The sequence below is a fragment of the Chrysemys picta genome, chromosome 6 (genome assembly GCF_011386835.1).
Source record: "Chrysemys picta bellii isolate R12L10 chromosome 6, ASM1138683v2, whole genome shotgun sequence".
Taxonomy (NCBI): Eukaryota; Metazoa; Chordata; order Testudines; family Emydidae; genus Chrysemys; species Chrysemys picta.
In genome coordinates this window covers 28958129-28978827 of record NC_088796.1, presented here as the reverse complement: position 1 = coordinate 28978827, position 20699 = coordinate 28958129, and the positions used below count along the sequence as shown (strand labels likewise).

Below are 20699 nucleotides of genomic sequence, written 5' to 3'. Positions count from 1 at the left end.
CTCAATGCTCTAAAGCATATTTGGGTTTGATCACTCAAACAATTGCCACATAGGAAGGATTCTTTTCTCTTTGCTCACTTACACTAGTCTTGTAATGGTACAAGGAGACCAACAATGTCTCCAGCTATAGTGCTTTTGCTGCAGGTGCAATTTGAGGGTTAGCTCAGTGGTTTGAATATTGGCCTGATAAACCCAGGGTTGTGAGTTCAATCCTTGAGGGGGCCATTTAGGGATCTGGGGTAAAAATCTGTCTGGGGATTGGTCCTGCTCTGAGCAGGGGGTTGGACTAGATGACCTTCAGAGGTCCCTTCCAACCCTGATGTTGGGGGGGAAAAGTGAACAGTCAGTATACTAACATATCTGTGGATTGTGGGCATGTCCTTCAAGTTAGAGGTCCCCTGACTCTCTGGAATTCACTTCTTCCCCAATCCTTTGGACCAAAAAAGGCTGAGTTTAATGCTCATACACACTGCAAGACCTTTGTTTACTCAAGATTTTTCTGAGAGGATTGCTAGAAAGGAGTTTGAAGTGGTTGTTTAGAAGGTGGTGTTTTGTTTGCTTTATTATTTTTATAGTAAATATGTCTTGGAGTTGAAAAGAGGAACATTTTATAAATGGAAAAATAAATAAAATATAAACTGTTCCCTGCTGTACAAAGTAATGGTTAACCCATGCAAAAAATGGGCACATCCCCTCTGAAAAACAGGCATTTTTCAATTACACTATCAAGTATTGCAGTAGTAGTTATGACTGAAGAAGTTAAACAAAAAGTAGGCATATAAGTGTTTCTCGGTCTTATTCCACCTTCTGTTTTAAATAAGACAATATGTCATCGTTATTAGGTGACTTCAGTGAGCTCTATATATCCTTTTTTGTTGCAAGATTTATGTTGAATAATATACAGATACATTTTTATTGCAAGAAGCTAACAATCAAGGGAACTTAAAGTTCCATTTTATTGCATCATTTTTCACTTAACTTTCTATTTTCATAGTTTCATCATTTTTTTTTATGCCATAAGTCTCTGTTTGGTGGTATTTCCATCAGTTGAAGGCAAGTAATAATCCTAAGCCTTCAAGTTTTGAATAAGTAACACAGTGAAACTATTCTTGCTCTCCCTAAATAGGTTAATATCACTCAAGCACTGGTAATTATATATGTATTTGCATACATTCATAATGAGGAAGTCAACTGGGAAGGATCGTTAAAATAATTGTAGCCCTCTCCTCCTTGCCTTCTTCATTAACTTTTAATGGAGGTGGAACTCCCATGAAAGTTTTGGGGTAAGAAGAGCTGTATGTCATTCTAAGCACACTACAAAATGCAAGGCTTAGGGTACTGGTCTGCTCATGGGAAGGACGGGAGCTTGTTCCTAACCACAGGTTCTCGATGACAGGCTGACTCCATAAAGCATGAAGGTTTATATCCTTTGCATGCGAACATTCATTTCGTTCTTCCCCCAGGGCCACTGACTATATTTGCTTGCCTCTTAAGGTTCCACCTCAGCCCTTCCTCAAGCTTTTTCAGCTCACACCATCCCAGACTCCTTTCCTAGCATGTCAGATGTGGGACCTTCACTGAGGTCTTTGCTCAGACCCTGGTCACCGCAACCCTCCCAGCACTTGCTTCTCACTTGAAAAAAATGTATTGCCTTTATATCACTTCCTTGGTGGCAAGCTTACAACTCTGCCCTGGAACACAAGCCTCAGAATTCCATTAATCTGTGAAGAAACCAGGCACAGATGGGCACCTATCTTTCTTTAAAGCCTACTCTAGGACGCAATCCCCTCTTTGTTCACTATAATTGTTTTTTTTTTCTTTTGTAGTCCACAAACGGAAATGTCTCTTCCTCTAAGGAGCTTAGGGCTTAAATTTCATTGAATTTCACTGAAACTCATTGCCCTCTCAGTAGAAGGTGGACAGATCGCCAATCACAAATGTTAACCTTTTGTGATTATATTTTCTGTTAAAATAATAATAAAAAAATGACTGGACTATGTCTCCTTTCACTTTGTCTCCATAATGTTTTTACCTGTGCCAGTGTATCTTTTTCAATTGTCTATTTCAGTGTCTGTTTTCCTCACTCTTAATCTTCTTGTGCCCAGTATATTTTCCCCCTATCCCTCCCCTTTCTTTTCCAATGCTTTAATCTCATTCCTTCTTCTTAATCTTTTTTTCCCTATCTTTGTCTCCCCTCCAGAAATCATCTCTCTTCCACTGCCCAGCACCGCACAGCACTCTGTCCATCTCCCCCAACAACCCAGCACCCACTTCTCTCTCTCTCTCTCTCTCTCTCTGTGTGTGTGTGTGTGTGTGTGTGTGTGTGTGTGTGTGTGTGTGTGTGTGTCCCTGACTCTTTCTCATCCACTGTACCTATCAGTCTAGGAGTATGTTGCTCCAAAAACTGTGTGTGTTCCATTTCCTACAACCTGGAAAAGAGGGATCCATGATGGGTGTCATTTCCCTGTGGGCCCAGATGTCCGTGCCTGCCCCTCTCCTAGCCACAGAAAAGAAAGGGATTGAGAGAGAACCGAGGAGTTGAAATTTTCTCCCATTCTAATAGAATCATGGTTGCTCTTACCCTACCCTACCCTACCCTGCTTCTTCTCCTTTCCATCCCTATGGCATATAAGCTCCAGGCCACCTTACCTTCATTGCTGGCCCCTATAAATACCTGATCTGTGCTTGATAGTAAAGCCCAAGGGTAGGGAGATAGGAGAGATGTACACATGCCAACACCTCCTGTTGCAACTTGTGTGAGAATACCATAAAAGTGCTGATGTTGGTTGCTCCTTTCAAGTCCATGATCAGTGCTGGGCTCAAGACAACAGGACTGTCCAATGCACCTCTGTCAGTGCCATTCGGCAGAGAAAGCTTCACTATGTTGCTCCTGTGAACACCAACCCTGACTAGGTGGGACCACCTTTAGAGGTGAGACGTTAGCTCAGTCTCCCTCTATTGACTCTAAACCACACTGCCAATTGTTTTGGTGATGTGCAAGGCTGTCTAAAGGCACTAGACCATGGCCACCAATTTATTTTACACATACCATTGTCAATCAGGGTTGTTCCAAAATGTATCTTAGAGGTGAACAGAAGTGAGTCCCACTCTGTTCCTTCACCCATGGGAATTTTCATGAGGTGAGACTTGCTACACGAAATACCTCATCTTGTAGATCAGTGGTCTCCAAACTTTTTTGATTGCGCATCCCCTATCAGTAAAAAAAATTTTGAGCACACACCCCCTGCCACGCCGGCTCTACCATTTTTGCCAAAGCAAAAAAGAAAAGCCACTCGGACTCCCGCCCGACCTGCCGAAGCGCAAAAAAATAAAAAAAAACCCGCTCCTCCTGCTGCGCACCCCCAAGGATCCTCTTGCTCACCCCCTGGGGTGCGTGCACCCCACTTTGGAGACCACTGTTGTAGATAATGGAGATATACAGTGGTGTCAATTAAAAGTTGACATTTACCAATAGTTGTAATGCTATGCTATTTGTTTCAGAGTAGCAGCCATGTTAGTCTGTATCCGCAAAAAGAACAGGAGTACTTGTGGCACCTTAGAAACTAACAAATTTGTTTGAGCATAAGCTTTCGTGGGATAATAGTTGTTAAATATTGACTTTTTTATTAAAGACCATGGTAGAATGTTTAAAAATAATGACACATTACATTTCTGCAGTATCTCTAATTCTCTATTTTTCTAAGTTCCCTATATAGTGAAGTAAAGTTTTGGAGTAAGCTACAGCACCTTTCACAAAAAAGTAGCAGGGGATCTGATATTGCCTACCAGTGGGGTTTCTTTGACTAATGATGCTTTTGCATTGCTAAAATAGCCCCAAGCCATTAAACATCAAGCTTTAAGAGAGGAGAGAAAAAAAAGATTAAAAGTGATGGATAATGCCTCCAAGGGATTCATTAATATTAATATAATAAATACTGGTGCTGCCTATTTGGTGTAACAGCAAATAAACCATTGAACCAGTGACAGAGATGCCCTGTGGCTAAAGGTTCATGAATATCAAAGAGTAAATTTTGTAAAACTTCTGTGGGTTCCATGTCAATAGATAAAAATTTCCTCCAAACTTTTTCCTGCTGTATTACCATCACTAATGTGAAGGGAATATGCTCTGTCTTACATAATGGTTCTGATTTAATAAAATACCTTTTTGGAAGATCTGTACTACATAAGAACAACAGAATATGGCTAATAAATATGCAGAATATTGCGTCCCAGTTGTACACCTTATCAACTGGTACTTTAAGTAAGCATGCAAATAATTAGATGCAATGCATTTAAAAAGTGGTGTGTCTCCTTTTGTGTAGCACCACACAAGTTCTGGAGATAGAACACTAGGTGTACTAACCATCAAAGATATTTGTATGTGCAGCTGTCTTCCCTATAGTCAACTTTAAACAATTACAACTCATGACAAAGAGAATTCACTCTCTCTCTGCATATTCTTCTGCCGTAATCAAAGTCTGATGTTGTGGTAGCTGTTCAGTTAGGGTTCTGGGTTAGGAGGACAAGGCTCGTGTAAATGAACACATTACCACACACAAAAACATACACAATAGCTATTCATTTTCAATTGTGCTCATAGCACCTTTCACTCCCAAAGATCCCAAAGTGCTTCACAAGCTGTAGGCAATTCCAAGCTATCTTGTGCAGGTGTACGTGGTAGGTAAAAGGCATAAAGAACCTTTTATTCTCTGGACTCCCCCTGCACAAAAGCAGGCCAAGATACAAACCTAGTACTCCCTTGAGCACTAGGGAGGAGGCCTGACTAATGCACCCAGAGACCCTCCATGGCTCTAAGGTGGCATGCTCAGCCATATTAGTGGTGGGTCGGACCTTCGGCCTCTTAGACACATGCTGCCCTCAGACACAAATGCTATGGGGGAATGCACATTACTCCTTTTTATGGAGCAATAGCAAAGAATGTTGCAGAGCTTCTTGTCTCTGACCCCTCCTGCTTGTGACAGCGTTGATGTAGTTGACAAGGCAGGTTGGGGTTGTAATAAAAATCAGAACAATATCAAAAGACACTTTCATTTTTTAAAAACTGATTTTAATCTGAAATATTTGGATTGAAGTTTTCAAAAGTGACTAGCGATTTTGGATGCCTCCATTTTTAGGTTCCCAACTTGAGGCACCGGAAAGGAGCCTGATTTTCAGAAAGCTGAGTGCACATTTTGAAAATCAGGCTTGTCTATGGGGTTTCAAGCTGGGCATCCAACAACTAAGGCACCTAAAAATGAGTCACGCTTGGAAAATATTGGCTTGGAATTTTAGAAATATCAGCCTAAAATCTTAATGCTGTACATCAAATCCCAGATCTAACTTGGAGCAGCCTCAGGAATGACCGGATGAAAGGGTTAATAATGAAATCCATCTAATGAAAAGAAAACCAGAGTACAAAAGTATTGACCCTTACCAAAGATTAACTTTGCAGGGAAGCTAGGAAGAAGGTCAGTTCCAATTTAATAACATTTTATTTTAATTGGCTATCTGTAGAGGTCAGTATAACCTAGGACATTAGGAAAGTAATGCTATACGTTAAGTGGTAATTTTTCATCCAGTCTTAAATGACATTTGTGAACAGCTTTCAGTGAGGATCCTTTTTTGAGACCAGTTGAAAATCTGGTCTTCAGTGCGTTAGAAAAACAACATAGCTGTTACGTTTGCACCTGACCCAAAGCTAACTCAAGTCAGTGGAGAGACTCCTATTTATTTCAGTGGGCTTTGGATGAGACCTTGAGTGAGCTGATACACTAATAGTAAACAATAGAAAAAAATAATATAAAGGGAATCCCTCCTTTGGATTTCCCAGTATGTTGTTGTTTCTCCATGTTTGTCTCTTAGGTCCTGAACGTGCAATGACTTATGCACATGCTTCACTTTAAGCATGTATGTAGTTCCACTGCCTTTACCAGGACTGTTCAGATCTTTGTAGGATCAGGAGCTTAGATTGTAAGCTTCCAGGGCAGGAACTGACTTCATTTTCAATATGTGTCCATACTACTACTAGCATACAAGAAAAGTCATCATACAGTTACTTAGGCCAGGTCTAAAATACAGACCTATGTTGGTATAACTACATCACTCAGGGGTGTGAAAAATCCATAGTTATACCGATCTTAACCACCACCATCTGTGAATATCAAACATTGCACATTTATTTCTTGCTTCCAAATTATACATTAAGATGCAAGACATTCTATGAGAAGCATACTTCTTTTTTCATCATTATTGTAGGTAATGGAATGATTGCCTACTGCTGCAAATTAAGCAACTAAGTGCTATATAAACAGAAAATATTCACGCTAAGTAAATTTATTGGATTTGTACATCTCTGAATGTCCATGGGAGCTGTGCTGCTAATTCCCAGTGCATTTTGAGCAGCTACCCCAGATTGCATGGAAACAAATTAGGCATGTAGTAGAAAATATGTTGGGGGTAGATCTGTTAACTCAAGACTGGGGAACCTGCAGTTACCTGGATTCTCACGCTTATCTGAGTTCTACAGTTTCCAAATGATGACATTATTTAAATTATAGGCAACAGCATTAACTTACTTGCAGACATCTGCTTTCTAAGTGAAGCATGTAATATAGATCAGCTTTCTAGTTCCATCTGCCTCACTCCCAACAAATACACACCTGGAAATCCTGCAGAGCCCTTATAGCACATAATTACTGCCATAAAGTGGCTACTGCAGGGTGAAAGGAAGAGTAGAGTATGTTGTGTTAGCTCCATTTCTCCTTCCACTGCATGTGAGGCTTTTCTGTCCTATTTTATTTTGATTTGCTCTTCTCCACACCTCATAGCGTAGAGGGAGTATAGGGCTCATAAACGGGATAGTTATGGGTGCTCTCCTAGACTTTTTTATTGGGGAAAATGAGAAATCTGACTTGCACAGCTTCCTACAATGGGTAGCTTTTTCAGACTAAAAATAGTCACTGCCTATTTCAAAGACCAGAAGATATGTCAAAAAATCCTTGATCCCTGGGTTAGTCCTAGAATGGAATGGCACTTGCAACCTTAACTGTGGAGCCATAATCACTGGGTGAGCATGAATGTTATGTATGCAGTTCTTGGAATTAACATTTAATAATCACTGCACAACATGCACTACATTTTGGTAGGGCCATGTACAGCTAAATGGAAAGCTTAACTTGATGCTCTCTAGCCCTATCATAGTAATTTACATCTTCATAGAGTGCGTGCATTTGAGTGCTGCACAGCTTTTAAGAGATTGGTTTAAGTACTGTAGCTCTTGAGATGCACTCTCAGTGCATTCATTTGAATTTCACTTTGCAGTTTTAATTCAGTGCCAACAGTCATTTTGAATTAGTTTTATGGAAAAATAACTTCATAAACATTGACTAACTTTCCTTTAGGCATATATCATATTTTAAATTACTTCTCTGTTATAGAAAATAAATATTTAACATCCCCAGCACAGTAATTTTTAAGCATACTAAATTTTAGGAAAAAGATATTTGGTGAAATTTTCAAAAGTTCATAAATTACTTACGAGCCTAAATCCCATTTTCAGAAGTGTCTAAATCCCATTGAAAGGCTCTTTTGAAAATTATATCCATTGTCTTTTAATTCCATGTTTTGTCGTGGAAGTTCAGTGGGAAACGGTGTTTAGCATTTTTGAAAATCAGGCCACCTATTCAATGGCTAAATATGTATCTAGAAATTGAATTTAGACCTCAGCTTTTTAAAAAATCTTTGCCATGTGTATATCTAATAGTACATATACAATTATTGCATTCAAGGACTTTAACTGTTTGCTTCTGCATTATTTCTTTCACCCACTCAACTGCCACAAAAATACCATTAATGACTTCCTAGTATTCCTTGCTAATGTTCCTTCAGTTAGTCTCTCTGAGTAAAATCTAATCTAGCTGTCAGAGATGGCAATATAATTACAATAATTCTGTAATTGTGCCATTTGAGGCCCTGCAGTCACTGAAAAAAATGAGAGCAAGTATATTCTAGAGCAATTCATCTTCAAGCTCTATCCAGTAAGATCTTTTCTCCATTGGAGAAATGGAAAATAAAATACTGGAAGAAGAGTGACTTTCCTTTTTGGAAGTAAGCTACTGTAAGCATAGTTTCCCTTGTGAGCAGAGTATATTGATGTGTAATGTTGTACTTACACTATTTATATAGGCACATACTTATTTTCTTTACAAAACATTCTGGATCCTCTGAGATCTTTTCTTTATAATTGTAATTCAGGGCTTCCCTGGAGTTTGCTGATATACTGATTTTTTTTTTTTTTTCAAATCCTACAAAAACACGTAATGCAGATTATATTTTCTTATTGTTCCTTGTTGTATTCGGCTTAGATTATCTCTTTACACATGCTATGCGTCTCACTTGAATCCTTCGCATACACGAGTGGTGATAGCAGCCTTATGGAAGATGTAGGGGCCTCCAGGGCTAATGTAGGTTGGTGATTTATGAGTACCACTGAGGCTCACTGAGTAGACAGGCAGAGCAGAAAACTCTCCGCACAGGTTTCAAGTTCACCTTTTGAGTGCGCCACAAGCCTCATTCCTTGTGGCCCCGAGCCTCCCAGCAGAGAGAGCACCATAGTGGAGTTATGTTAGTCCAATCACCATTGCTCTCATTCACAATTTTCTGCAAGATCTAACCCCTTTGTTTAGCAAGGAGGCTGGAAATAACAACTGATTCCCATTTCTGCCCCTCCCCTGTCCCATCCAACATGTCTCACTAGGCCAGCTGAGTCCAAACCAGGATCTCCTTCCTTCAGGAAGATAGGGGAGTCATGCTGACTCTTCTCCTCTCCGTCTGGTTGGTTTTGTGAGGTTTTCCTTAGCTCCATGCCATTAAGGCGAAGGAAACATCTGACTCTTGGAAATTAATCCACATTAATGCCCAATTCCCATTTCTTTCCCCTTCCTAGGCCATTTGTTCAAGATCTTTCCAGACAGTCACTTAAAAGGTCAACTTGAACTGTAGACACTACTAAGTAGTTAAATCAGTCACTCTGGTTAGTTGATGGCTACATGCATCATTAGGTGGAGATGGTGTGAACACTGTGGTTTAGCTGATATGGCTTCAAAGTAACAGCATTCATAACGGCATGCAAGAGTGTCTGAAGCAACCCTTTTATTAATCCAGAAGACAGAGTGAAGCATACGGTTTCTCATCACTAGTTGACAAAGGAAAGGCAGACTCATATCGATTTAATATATCCTAATAGTGTCCTGCTGACTGATGTGATAAGCAGAGGTGCTGGAACAATTTTTATATGGGGGTGCTGACAGCCATTAAACTAAACTGTAAACACTGTAAATGATGGAAACCACTTCAAACCAAAACCAGGGGATGCGAGCGCACGCCCAGCGCTCCTAGTTCCAGCACCTATGGTGATAAACCACTTACAATGTGCTTAAACTTGAGGCATATGACTAGCAGTGAGCCTGGACTAAGGAATTGGTCTCAGTTTCCTCTTATGGTGTGTGTTCACTTAAACCCTCATTTCTTGATCACACAAGGAATTATTAAAGCTTTTCCTTCATTTGCTTAATAACCCCTATACCCCTGGTCTTTCCATTGGATCCCTCTGGAGTATTCTTTATTCCTATGACTGGCACAGGATTCTGCTCTGCACCATGCGGGTGTTCTTAAAAAGCCTCTTTGGGTAGCTGCAAGCCACCGTGAACCTCAGAGGGAGCAAAAAATGCAGGGCATCTTTACAGTATCTGTACAGTGTCTGTGTCTTCCCAAGGTATCTTTGAATTCAGCCTGAACTGCTGAAAAGGTGGCAGGAAGAAGGGAGAATTCATTCCATCCCTGTGCACTTTTTGTAGCAGTTATGCTGGCACAAAGGAGAAGGAAAGCAACAGTAAGCCTCTTCCTACCCCAACTTTTGTAAGTATTCCTAGTTTAGGGAAGGCGCAGAGCTGATTTGAAAAACTTTCCTCCTAATCCCAACTCTGATTGATAGTGTTCTTATTATAATGCATGGGGTTAGGGAGAATTTGAACCAGTGCACTAAAATGAATCTTTCCTCTGGATTCCCAAACAAGTTCTATTAATGTACTTAGAAGCTTACAATGCTCATTTAAAGAAAAACAGCACCCAAAAAAGTACAAACCCTGAATCCTGTACAAGCTTGTAGGGGAGGGGGGGTATAATAACCTTTAGGGTGTATTTCTATCAGTTGCCAATTTTAAAATAATTTTGTTTTTTCCAAGGAGTTGACTAAAGCAGTTGGTCTCTGTGTACGAGACCAGGTTATTTAATTACAACGTTTCTATTAAGAGTGTTTAATCAAGTTGCAGAGAGTGACCTATTGTACGTACTGCATTTTATCCTATTTAAGAGAAAATTAGATAGAAATTAATTCTAACTTCTGTTAAGTGAAACAGTGTAGTTCTGCCTCTCAACCCAATGCCTCCTTCCATGCCCACTGCTATCAGCCCTAATTAGCTTTTAGCAGAAATTTCATGTAACTGTTGGCTGCTGTTGCAGGCAGTTTCCAGGAAGAGTAAATATTTATTTTTAAGACAGGCTTCATTTTGCGCACAAGGCACTCAAATCATTTAACGAACAATCTGGTATATGTTGACTGCAATTAAATCTAGCATTGAGCTTTAAAAGTAACAGAAATCCCTTGTAAATGTGCAGTGATAGTAGGAGGTATAACTGGGGACCTAGAGCTCTGTTTTCATTTAGAACAGACCAAGATTTGCTTGTTTGCCTTTGGTCTGAAGGCCCATTTTCAGCATAAAGGAACAAAAGTGACTTTCTGAGAAATCATGGTTTTGGGAGCCCTTAACCCTACTTTGCACATACAGACTGGCATGACGCCATCTGACACTAGTAGGGACCACAGAGAGAGGAAATTCACAACTTGATTTCCACACTCCTATTGGCAGCAACATTTTTCTGGCCCAAGTAGCGATGTTCAATTTTAGTAATATGAAGTTATTTCCCTTGTAGAGCACATACCAACTTCAAATAGCTGTGTGATGATTTTTTCAACCAGTTTCTATTCCACCTCTTTAGAATACAATTGCTCTTCCCCTCCCCACATGACTAATGTGTGGGGAAAAGCCACTCAATAGGAGTTCTGCACATGGATCGAGGGCAGTATATGGTCCTTAGGCAACATATGCTTCTCAAAATGCAATTTAAACATTTAAGCTGGATCAGGCCCTTAAACTGGTGAATGAAGAAATCCCCAGATGCACCATTGATAAAATAGAGCATCCCATTAGCAGTGAAGACTTGATGCAAGGGGCCAAAAGCTTACATGGAGGGATGCAATATCCTCCTGCCGGGCCATAGAGGAGAATATCTTCAGCTGCAGACTTGCCATAGTGCACCATCAGCACCCTTTCTCACTGAGTCCTAGTCTACATGGCTCTCCAGATAACTAAAGGAAGCAAAAAGCAACAGAGAGTCCTGTGGCACCTTTAAGACTAACAGATGTATTAGAGCATAAACTTTCGTGGGTGAATGCCCACTTCGTCGGATGCATGCACAAAAGCTTATGCTCCAATACATCTGTTAGTCTGGATCTCTAAAAAGCAACAGAGAGACCTGTGACACCTTTAAGACTAACACGGCTACCCCTCTGATAAAGGAAGCAAAACCACCCAGGGGCCCTATAAGAGGGCCTCAAGATCATCATGGGAGCATGTTAATGACTAGGTTGGCATAATCCATGATAACTCAACCAGGGTTAATGAGGAAATAATGCCACATCTTTAGCTATCCCTACACCATGCCCTAGATAAGAGTCGTGCAAGGTTGCTGAGAAGACAATTCAGCCTCTGCAAAACTCTGTATTTCCGGGTTTCCAAGGAAAAGTTTGGGTAGTGCTGTCAGTTAGTGTCCAGTGCACAAATCTGAGTGGCTGACACAGAGAAGTGCTCACTCAAGGTAAACGTTGATACTCCTTTTAGGATTGCAGTTTCAAACAAATATTTTGTAATGTATCATTAAAGCAAAGTCTCCCAAGTTATTTTTTTATCTTTATTTTGGAGAGGGTTCAAAATGTTTCTTATAATTACTAAAGATGCTAATCATAATCAAGTGCTAGTAAGTTATTTACATTTGAATGGAAATCTCTTGATTTAATACAAATTATTAATATGGCCAATGAACATATTTTAAGTGATTTAATGTAGGAAGAAAGAGCTTTGACAGTTGGCAGTTGTTTTTCACCTTGGGAAAAAAAGCAGAAAAATGCCATTTTCCATGGATATTTGTTTCTCTGTGGTAAAGAAATTTCCACTGAAGTTGCTGGCCAAATTGATAATGGAATTTTTTTGGTATGATCTGATACATTGTATGCTTTATGTCATGGATCATAGTTATGCACTGTGTTGCCTTATTGAAATATGGGACAGCAGGAAATAAATGGAAAAGAGAGAATTATCAAGGAAAAGTTTTACATTTGGAAGTTCCCCATATGTATGTCTCTTTCCAGGTTGCTTGGCCTAACACTGTTATGTTTTCTATATACAAAAAGAAAAACATGTATTTCAGTAAGGATTACTTATTTTCGATTAAAGAAAACAGCCAATCAAAGGAAGAACAATGATAAAACCTTCATGACAGAAAGCAGTCTCTTCTCACTTCATTAGACCCTTACTTTCAACTTGCCTGACAGTCTTACCCACAGCACACAGGTAGGCAGAAATTGACAAGCCATTTAATTTAATGATGCAGCACACAGAAAACCATAGCTAAATATACACCACAAGCACTTTATATCCAATACAGCATTGTGTGCAGTTATATATTTGCGGGAAAACAGATTATATAGGCTCATCATATGGTGATGGTAATAATCTTTTCTTCCACTAGTATCTCAGGACAATGTAAACAGAAGCCTCTAAAGTTAGACATTTTAAAATCAGCAGCTCCAGATAACTTTCATCTGAGAGGTCTAAAAGAGCTTGTTCAGGAGCTTGCTGGAACATTAATGTTGATTTTCAAGAAGTCTTGGAGCACTGGGGAAGTTCCAGAAGACTGGAAGAAAGCGAATGTACCAGTTTTTAGAAAGGGTAAATGGAATGACCGTGTTAATTATAGGTTTGTCAACATGACATAGATCCTGGGCTTTTGATACGGTCTCCCACAGTATTCTTGCTGCTAAGTTAAAGAAGTATGGGCTGGATGAATGGACTGTAAGGTGGATAGAAAGCTGGCTAGATCGGGCTCAACGGATAGTGATCAATGGCTCCATGTCTAGTTGGCAGCCGGTTTCAAGCGGAGTGCCCCAAGGGTCGGTCCTGGGGCCGGTTTTGTTTAATATCTTTATTAATGATCTGGAGGATGGTGTGGACTGCACTCTCAGCAAGTTTGCAGATGACACTAAACTGGGAGGCATGGTAGATACGCTGGAGGGTAGGGATCAGATACAGAGGGACCTAGACAAATTGGAGGATTGGGCCAAAAGAAACCTGATGAGGTTCAACAAGGACAAGTGCAGAGTCCTGCACTTAGGACGGAAGAATCCTATGCACTGCTACAGACTAGGGACCGAATGGCTAGGAAGCAGTTCTGCAGAAAAGGACCTAGGGGTCACAGTGGATGAGAAGCTGGATATGAGTCAACAGTGTGCTCTTGTTGCCAAGAAGGCTAATGGCATTTTGGGCTGTATACGTAGGGGGATTGCCAGCAGATCGAGGAATGTGATCATTTCCCTTTATGCGTCATTGGTGAGGCCTCATCTGGAGTACTGTGTCCAGTTTTGGGCCCCACACTACAAGAAGGATGTGGAAAGAGTCCAGCGGAGGGCATAAAAAATGATTAGGGGTCTGGAGCACATGACTTATGAGGAGAGGCTGAGGGAACTGGGATTGTTTAGTCTCCAGAAGAGAAGAATGAGGGGGGGATTTGATAGCAGCTTTCAACTACCTGAGGGGAGGTTCCAAAGAGGATGGAGGTCGGCTGTTCTCAGTGGTGGCAGATGACAGAACAAGGAGCAATGGTCTCAAGTTGCAATGAGGGAGGTCTAGGTTGGATATTAGGAAACACTATTTCACTAGGAGGGTGGTGAAGCACTGGAATGCGTTACCTAGGGAGGTGGTGGAATCTCCTTCCTTGGAGGTTTTTAAGGCCCGGCTTGACAAAGCCCTGGCTGGGATGATTTAGTTGGGAATTGGTCTTGCTTTGAGCAGGGGGTTGGACTAGATGACCTCCTAAGGTCCCTTCCAACCCTGATATTCTATGATTCTAAGATAACGGAGCTGCTGATATGGGACTCGATTAATAAAGAACTAAAGGAGGGTAAAGGAATTCATGCAAATCAGCATGGATTTATGGAAAACTAGATCCTGTCAAACTAATTTGAAATCTTTTTTTTGAGATTACAAGTTTCGTTGATGAAGGTAATAGTGTTGACGTAATATATTAAGACTTCTGGAAGGTGTTTGACTTGGTACTGCACAACATTTTGATTCTTAAAAGCTAGAACAATATGAAATTAACATGGCACAGTTTAAATGGATTAAAAACCAGCTAACAATGTAATTGCAAATGGAGAGTCATAATCAAGTGGGTCTGTTTCCAGTGGGGTCCTACACAAATTGGTTCTTTGCCCTGGGCTATTTAACGTTTTTGTCAATGACTTGGAAGAAAACATAAAATCATCTCTGATAAAGTTTGCAAGTGACACACAAATTGGGGGTGTTGTAAATAATGAAGAGGACAGGTCACTGATTCAGAGCAATCTGGATCCCTTGGTTAATTGGGAAAAAGTAAACAATGTATGTTTTAATGTGGTTAAATGTAAATGTAGGCCATTCTTACAGGATGAGGGACTCTATTCTGGAAAAGAGTGATTCTGAAAAAGATTAGGGGTCCTGGTGGATAATCAGCTGAACATGAGCTCCCAGTATGTTGCTGTGACCGAAAGAGCTAATGTGACCCTGGAATGCATAAACGTGAATCTTGAGTAGGAGTAAAGAAGATATTTTACCTCTGTATTTGGCACTGGTGCGACCACTGCTGGAATACTGTGTCCAGTTCTAGTGCCCACAGTTCAAGAAGGATGTTGGTTAATTGGAGAGGGTTCAGAGAAGAGCCGTGAGAACGATTAAAGAATTAGAAAACATGCCTTTTAATGATAACTCTAGGAGCTCAATGTATTTAGCACAAGAAAGAGAAGATTAAGGGGTGATTGATTACAGTTTATAGGTATCTACATGGGGAACAAATATTTAATAATGGGTTCTACAATCTATCAGGGAAGGTATATCATGATCCAATGGCTGCAGGGTGAAGCTAGACAAATTCAGACTGGGAATGTAAATTTTTAATAGTGAAAGTAATTAACCATTGGAACAATTTACCGAGGGTTGTGATTGATTCTCCATCACTGACAATTTTTAGATCAAGATTGGCTGTTTTTCTAAAAGATACCATCTAGGAATTATTTTGGCCTGAGTCACAGACTAGATGATCACAATGGTCTCTTCTGGCCTATGAATTTGTTACACTTTAAAAGGAATAATGCAGATCATAAAAGTAGGAAACATTGCATGGCTGAGGAACAAAGAGAAATCAATATTGATCCATATTTATTTATTTACCTATTTCCAAAACAACATAACAAGAGTTCTGGTGTGAAATAGAGTCAGCAGCTTGAGCTGGCATGGTGCTAAACCCATGGTTTTCAAATCAGCACAAGCACAGATCTTCTTGTTGCTAATTTTTAGCCAACAAAATTTTCTTCTTCCAAAAGAAAAAGAAACTTCTAGCACGTCCCTGCAGCCCCCCACTTCCCGCAGCTCCCATTGGCTGGGAACGGTGAACCGCAGCCACGGGGAGCTGTGGGGGGCTGTTCCTGTGGACGGTCAACGTCAGCAAAATGTCTCGCGGCCTGCAATCAGCTTATCCTGATGGGCCGCAGGTTGCTCACCACTGGCTTAAGTCCTTTGCTGAATTGGAGCCCATCTCCTTTGTCTTCAGTTGAGTTACACCAAAGATGACATTGACCATGTGTTCTGATTCATGATTTTCTTCCTAACCACATTAGATTAGTGCAGTTGATTCTTAGCATGGGGCAGCAGAATATTACTGGCTGCATGTTTCTTTACAACCTTTTTCAATGGCAATGATAACGATATATGGTGCGGGTTTTATTTTTTTTTTTGCATAGAAAACTTGTGTTTCTGAAATGATTTCATCTCAGTGCAGCAAAATGTTCATCTAATTTTAAACTGGTTCCTTTTGTAGTAAATATATCAAGGCATTTGACTCTCCTTTTCCAAATTCTGTTTTAGGGTAAGATGGTGAAAGGAATGGGTGGTGCTATGGACTTGGTGTCTAGTGCACAAACCAAAGTAGTCGTCACCATGGAGCACTCTGCCAAGGTAAAGCTTTCTCTCTTCCTTCTAGCTGTTCAGCTCTAAGCCAATATTTTGCACTGTAACAAAAAGTTACTTTATCTTCCCTGTGGAGATTCTTGAGAATGTTGTTGTTAGTTGCAATAGAAGTACTTAACGGGTGTTTAGGACACTCATTTCTTTCTTGGGTACAAATCTTTTGACTTAAAAAAATTTAGTACACCTCTACTCCAATGTAACGCTGTCCTCGGAAGCCAAAAAAATCTTACTGTGTTATATCGAACTTGCTTTGATCCGCCGGAGTGCGCAGCTCCGCCCCCCTGGAGCACTACTTTACCACGTTATATCCGAATTCATGTTATATCAGGTTGCGTTATATCGGAGTAGAGGTGTGTTTTAAATCACACACATTCTTGAGTGATTTTATGTAATTTTAATGTGTGTGCAAAGTGCTGGATCTACAGCAGATGCTATCGATGGTACTTGTTCTTCACCTTACAGCCAACTGGAAAAATTAAGTTTTCCATGGGCATTTGTTTCACTGTGAGGAAAAGAAATTTGCCATTGAAATTGCTGTCCAAATTAATAGTGACAGCTCAATGAAAGAAACCTTATCTGCATGATTTCATACAGTCTGTTTTATATTGCTGCATCAGACATACAAAGTTAGAGACTTTCATTTTTGGTAAACAATGAATGCTGAGACGCTAGAGTAAACAATCCAGGGGTCTAAGTGGCAACCCCTGCACTTTGAGAAACATTACAATATTGATTGGACACTTTGATTGCATAGAAGAGTTGTGTGTTGTTTTTTAACTGCTAAAATACTAAAAAACTACCTTTTTAAATTCACAGTTGAACTACGCTTGTAGATGCTGGTAGAATATAGAAAGAAAAAAATCAAAAAACAAAGTATGGTAAAACAAAGGGATTTCTCCCCATCCTCTAATGTATTCTGGAAGGGTTTTCTTTATCTCCTTCGTCAGAAGCATCAGGGATGGCTGGAGATGGGGCATTGGACGGTCTGGGCCAAGGTTCTGAGGTGGCATTGAGCATTCTCTCACTCAAGTGCTTTCCTGGATAGTTCTTGCTCAGATGCTAACTGATCATCATATGCAAAGTCAGAAAATAATTTTTCCCAAGTTAGATTCACAGTGACCTTAGGGGTTTTTCACCTTCCTTTGCAGTGTCACTTGCCAGGACTATCTGGGTATATCTCACTCAATCATTTCCCTTCCATTGCAGGGACCTTGAGCACCAGTGCACCTTGGTCCCTCCTACTATCTGCCACTGGCACATACCCTTCAGGCATTAAACTCTATGACAAAATAACAATGGTAGTTTTAATGAAAACCAACAAGGCACTGGAAAATAGTTTACAGAATCTTTCACCGGGTTCATACGTGATGAAGGACAGTAGTAAATGAAAACCACCATGACCCCCACATAGCCGTTCCGGGGTCTCTGTGAAATGAATTGGTGTGCTCACTCCATCACTAGGGGTTGTTCTTCAGAAGATGGTTGAAGCAGATTGCTGAAGCATTGTGGGGGAAGTTTACAGCCATTGCCCACGTTGCCTCTGTTCTTTGCATAAAGGATAGAGTTGACAATCTGGCACCTCAAGCACTAATTAAAAGAAAAATAAATTGTATCAAACCCTGCAAGCTTTACAGGGTTATTATATGAGCTCTAAAGGCATCATAGTATAAAATAAGCAGCTGAATGGTGGATCAGCATTCACGTCACGCTCCCTGTCAGTACCCAGCCTTGGCTGGGGAAGCTAATGATCCAACCAGTGGACCAAATTTGGCGATGAATCCTGGTCCTGTGCCACCTGAGGCATGTTGCACATATGCTAAGACAATTATCTCTATTCAAGTCACAGGGGATAAAAGACAAAATTTTCTGCTGGTATAAATTGGTGCCCCTCCCTTGAAGTCAATAGAGCTGTGTTAATTTATACCGGCAGAAAATTTGGGCCAAACTCTCCCAGTTGCTTTTACCTGTTAACACTTCACATATGAGCATTCTGTGCTGGGAGTGTTTGTAATATTGAACCTTATATTGGTAGCATGTGTGACGGGTTCCCCCCGGGGTGCCACCTGAAATTGGGTATCACTGAGCCACCTGACCCACCAGCCTGGGCTCCCTCTCGCATTGTACTGCTGTGACAAGCTGTAAAGACCTCCAGCCTGCACTTTCACCAGCATTTATACAGGTAGGGACACGCCCAGCTCCAGTTACATGCAGGCTCTCTAAACACCAGCTTCCCAGCATGGGACCCCAGAGCAGTACTGTCCTGCGCTGGTCAAATCTGGCCAGTATATGGGTTTAATACCCAGTCTGCCTCTCCCTCAATGTGAAGAGAACATACACACTTGTGATAACCAAGCAGAGATTTTCGCCAAGCACTCCAGTCAAAGCTCATTGGTTTAGATTAAAACAAAAACAAGTTTATTAACTACAAAAGATAGATTTTAAGTGATTATAAGGGATAGCAAACAGATCAAAGCAGGTTATCTAGCAAATATACAAAGCAAGTAAACCTAGCAAATAAACAAAAAATGCAAACAAAGCTTAATATACTAGATAGATTGGATATGAATTAGCAGATTCTCACCCTAAGAGATGATACAAGCAGGCTGCAGATTCGTAAGGGCAAGCTGCACTTGCTTTCCAGCTTGGAATCCCCAGGTGTTACATACACAGGCTAGAAATCCCTTTAGCCTGGGTTCAGCACTTCCCTCAATTCAGTCTTTGTTCCTCGGGTGTTTTCAGAAGTCTTCTTGTGTGGGGAGTGAAGAACCCCAGATGATGTCACTCCCTGCCTTATATAGCTTTTATATATGGTGGGAACCCTTTGTTCCAAAGCTTGGTTCCCAGACCAGCCTGTGAATAAATACTGACATCCCAAGATGGAGTTCAACATCATGTAGCCTGGTCACATGTCCTTGTAGAGTCATAGCAGCTATTACTTACAGGCTGTCCGTAGCATTCTCAGAAAGGCTCACCGGGTGGGAGATAAGCTTCTCCTAAGGACTATTGTGCTTTCTCATGGCCCATTACCCTTTACAACTAGCTACTAGCTATTTAGACTGAAAGCGGCTTGTCTAGTGGGCATTACCCAGATGTAACTACATTTGAAGTACAGATACGTAGTATTTATAACTTCAGATACAAAAAGGATACATGCATGCAAATAGGATAATCATATTCAGCAAATCATAACCTTTCAATAACATCTCACATGACCTGTCTTGCATAAAATGCATCATAATTATGCTATAACCATATCGTAATAATATCACTATGAAGAATATGTGATGCAGTGTCACAGCATGTATTTAGGGGATTAATTAAGTTTATATTAATTTACCAAATCCAAAGTTGTTTCTTGCATTTTTAATGGATTGTCTATTCAGTTATATATTTTGCTAGGGAAGAATTCTAAAATAATAGATTCCTGGCACTCATATTAAGGTGTTGCTCTTTCTCACTGTTCTGGCAAAACAGGTTCAATACAGAAATTACCTGTGTGAGTTCTTTCACTTTATGCAATGTACTTTTCGTTAGTTTACAAAGTAGTAATCTTGCATATTAAAGTATTTCATGTTGATTTTGTTCTAAAATAACTGTAACGTTAGAAATGTTATTTTATGGGGGGCGAAAAAGAAGATTTTGTACATACTTCATGGAGCCAGTGAAGAGCTCAGTGTTTGAAATCTGTAAACTTGCTAATGAGTGCTATATATGAGACCACCTAATTGGTATTGTACAGGACCCCATGATTATGCTAATGTCACATTTAAGTGTCTGATACATATTTTGAAGAGAATTGTGCATAAATATCAAGCAACTGAAATAAAATAAGCACTGCTGGTTTTGAAAAAGCTATTTATAGTGCAAAAGAATACTTCAGCTTCACAGTGAAAATTATATCAAGTAGTAACAAACAGAAATCTTGTTTTATCTTATAAACTGTTATAAACTGTTTTATACTGTACTGCACTGCTCTGCAATAGATCATTAACAGGGTCACCCTGAGGGGGGGCAAGTGGGACAATTTGCCCCAGGCCCCACAGGGGCCCCCACGAGAATATAGTATTCTATAGTATTGCAACTTTTTTTTTATGGAAGGGGCTCCCGAAATTGCTTTGCCCCGGGCCCCCTGAATCCTCTGGGCAGCCCTGATCATTAATAGAGGGTAGTCAGACTCAGACTCAGTTTGGTACTTGCCTTCATGCATTTCCTTGTGATACTTTAAGGCTGCCTGAGAAGACTTCTCTTTACACTCAGTTGATGTCAGTGAGACGGTTCACGTGTTTAAATTGAAAACAGTTGAGGGTA

The 20699-nt window shown here is 40.3% G+C and overlaps 1 protein-coding gene across 1 annotated transcript in view; it reads left to right on the top strand.

Annotated features, from left to right (window-relative positions):
* The window catches only part of OXCT1 (3-oxoacid CoA-transferase 1), a 129194-nt gene that overhangs the window by 87195 nt on the left and 21300 nt on the right, over positions 1-20699 (top strand). Inside the window, exon 14 of the mRNA XM_005282163.5 lies at positions 16290-16379. Within this exon, the coding sequence (XP_005282220.1) occupies positions 16290-16379 (90 nt within the window). The remainder of the gene's footprint in view (positions 1-16289; positions 16380-20699) is intronic.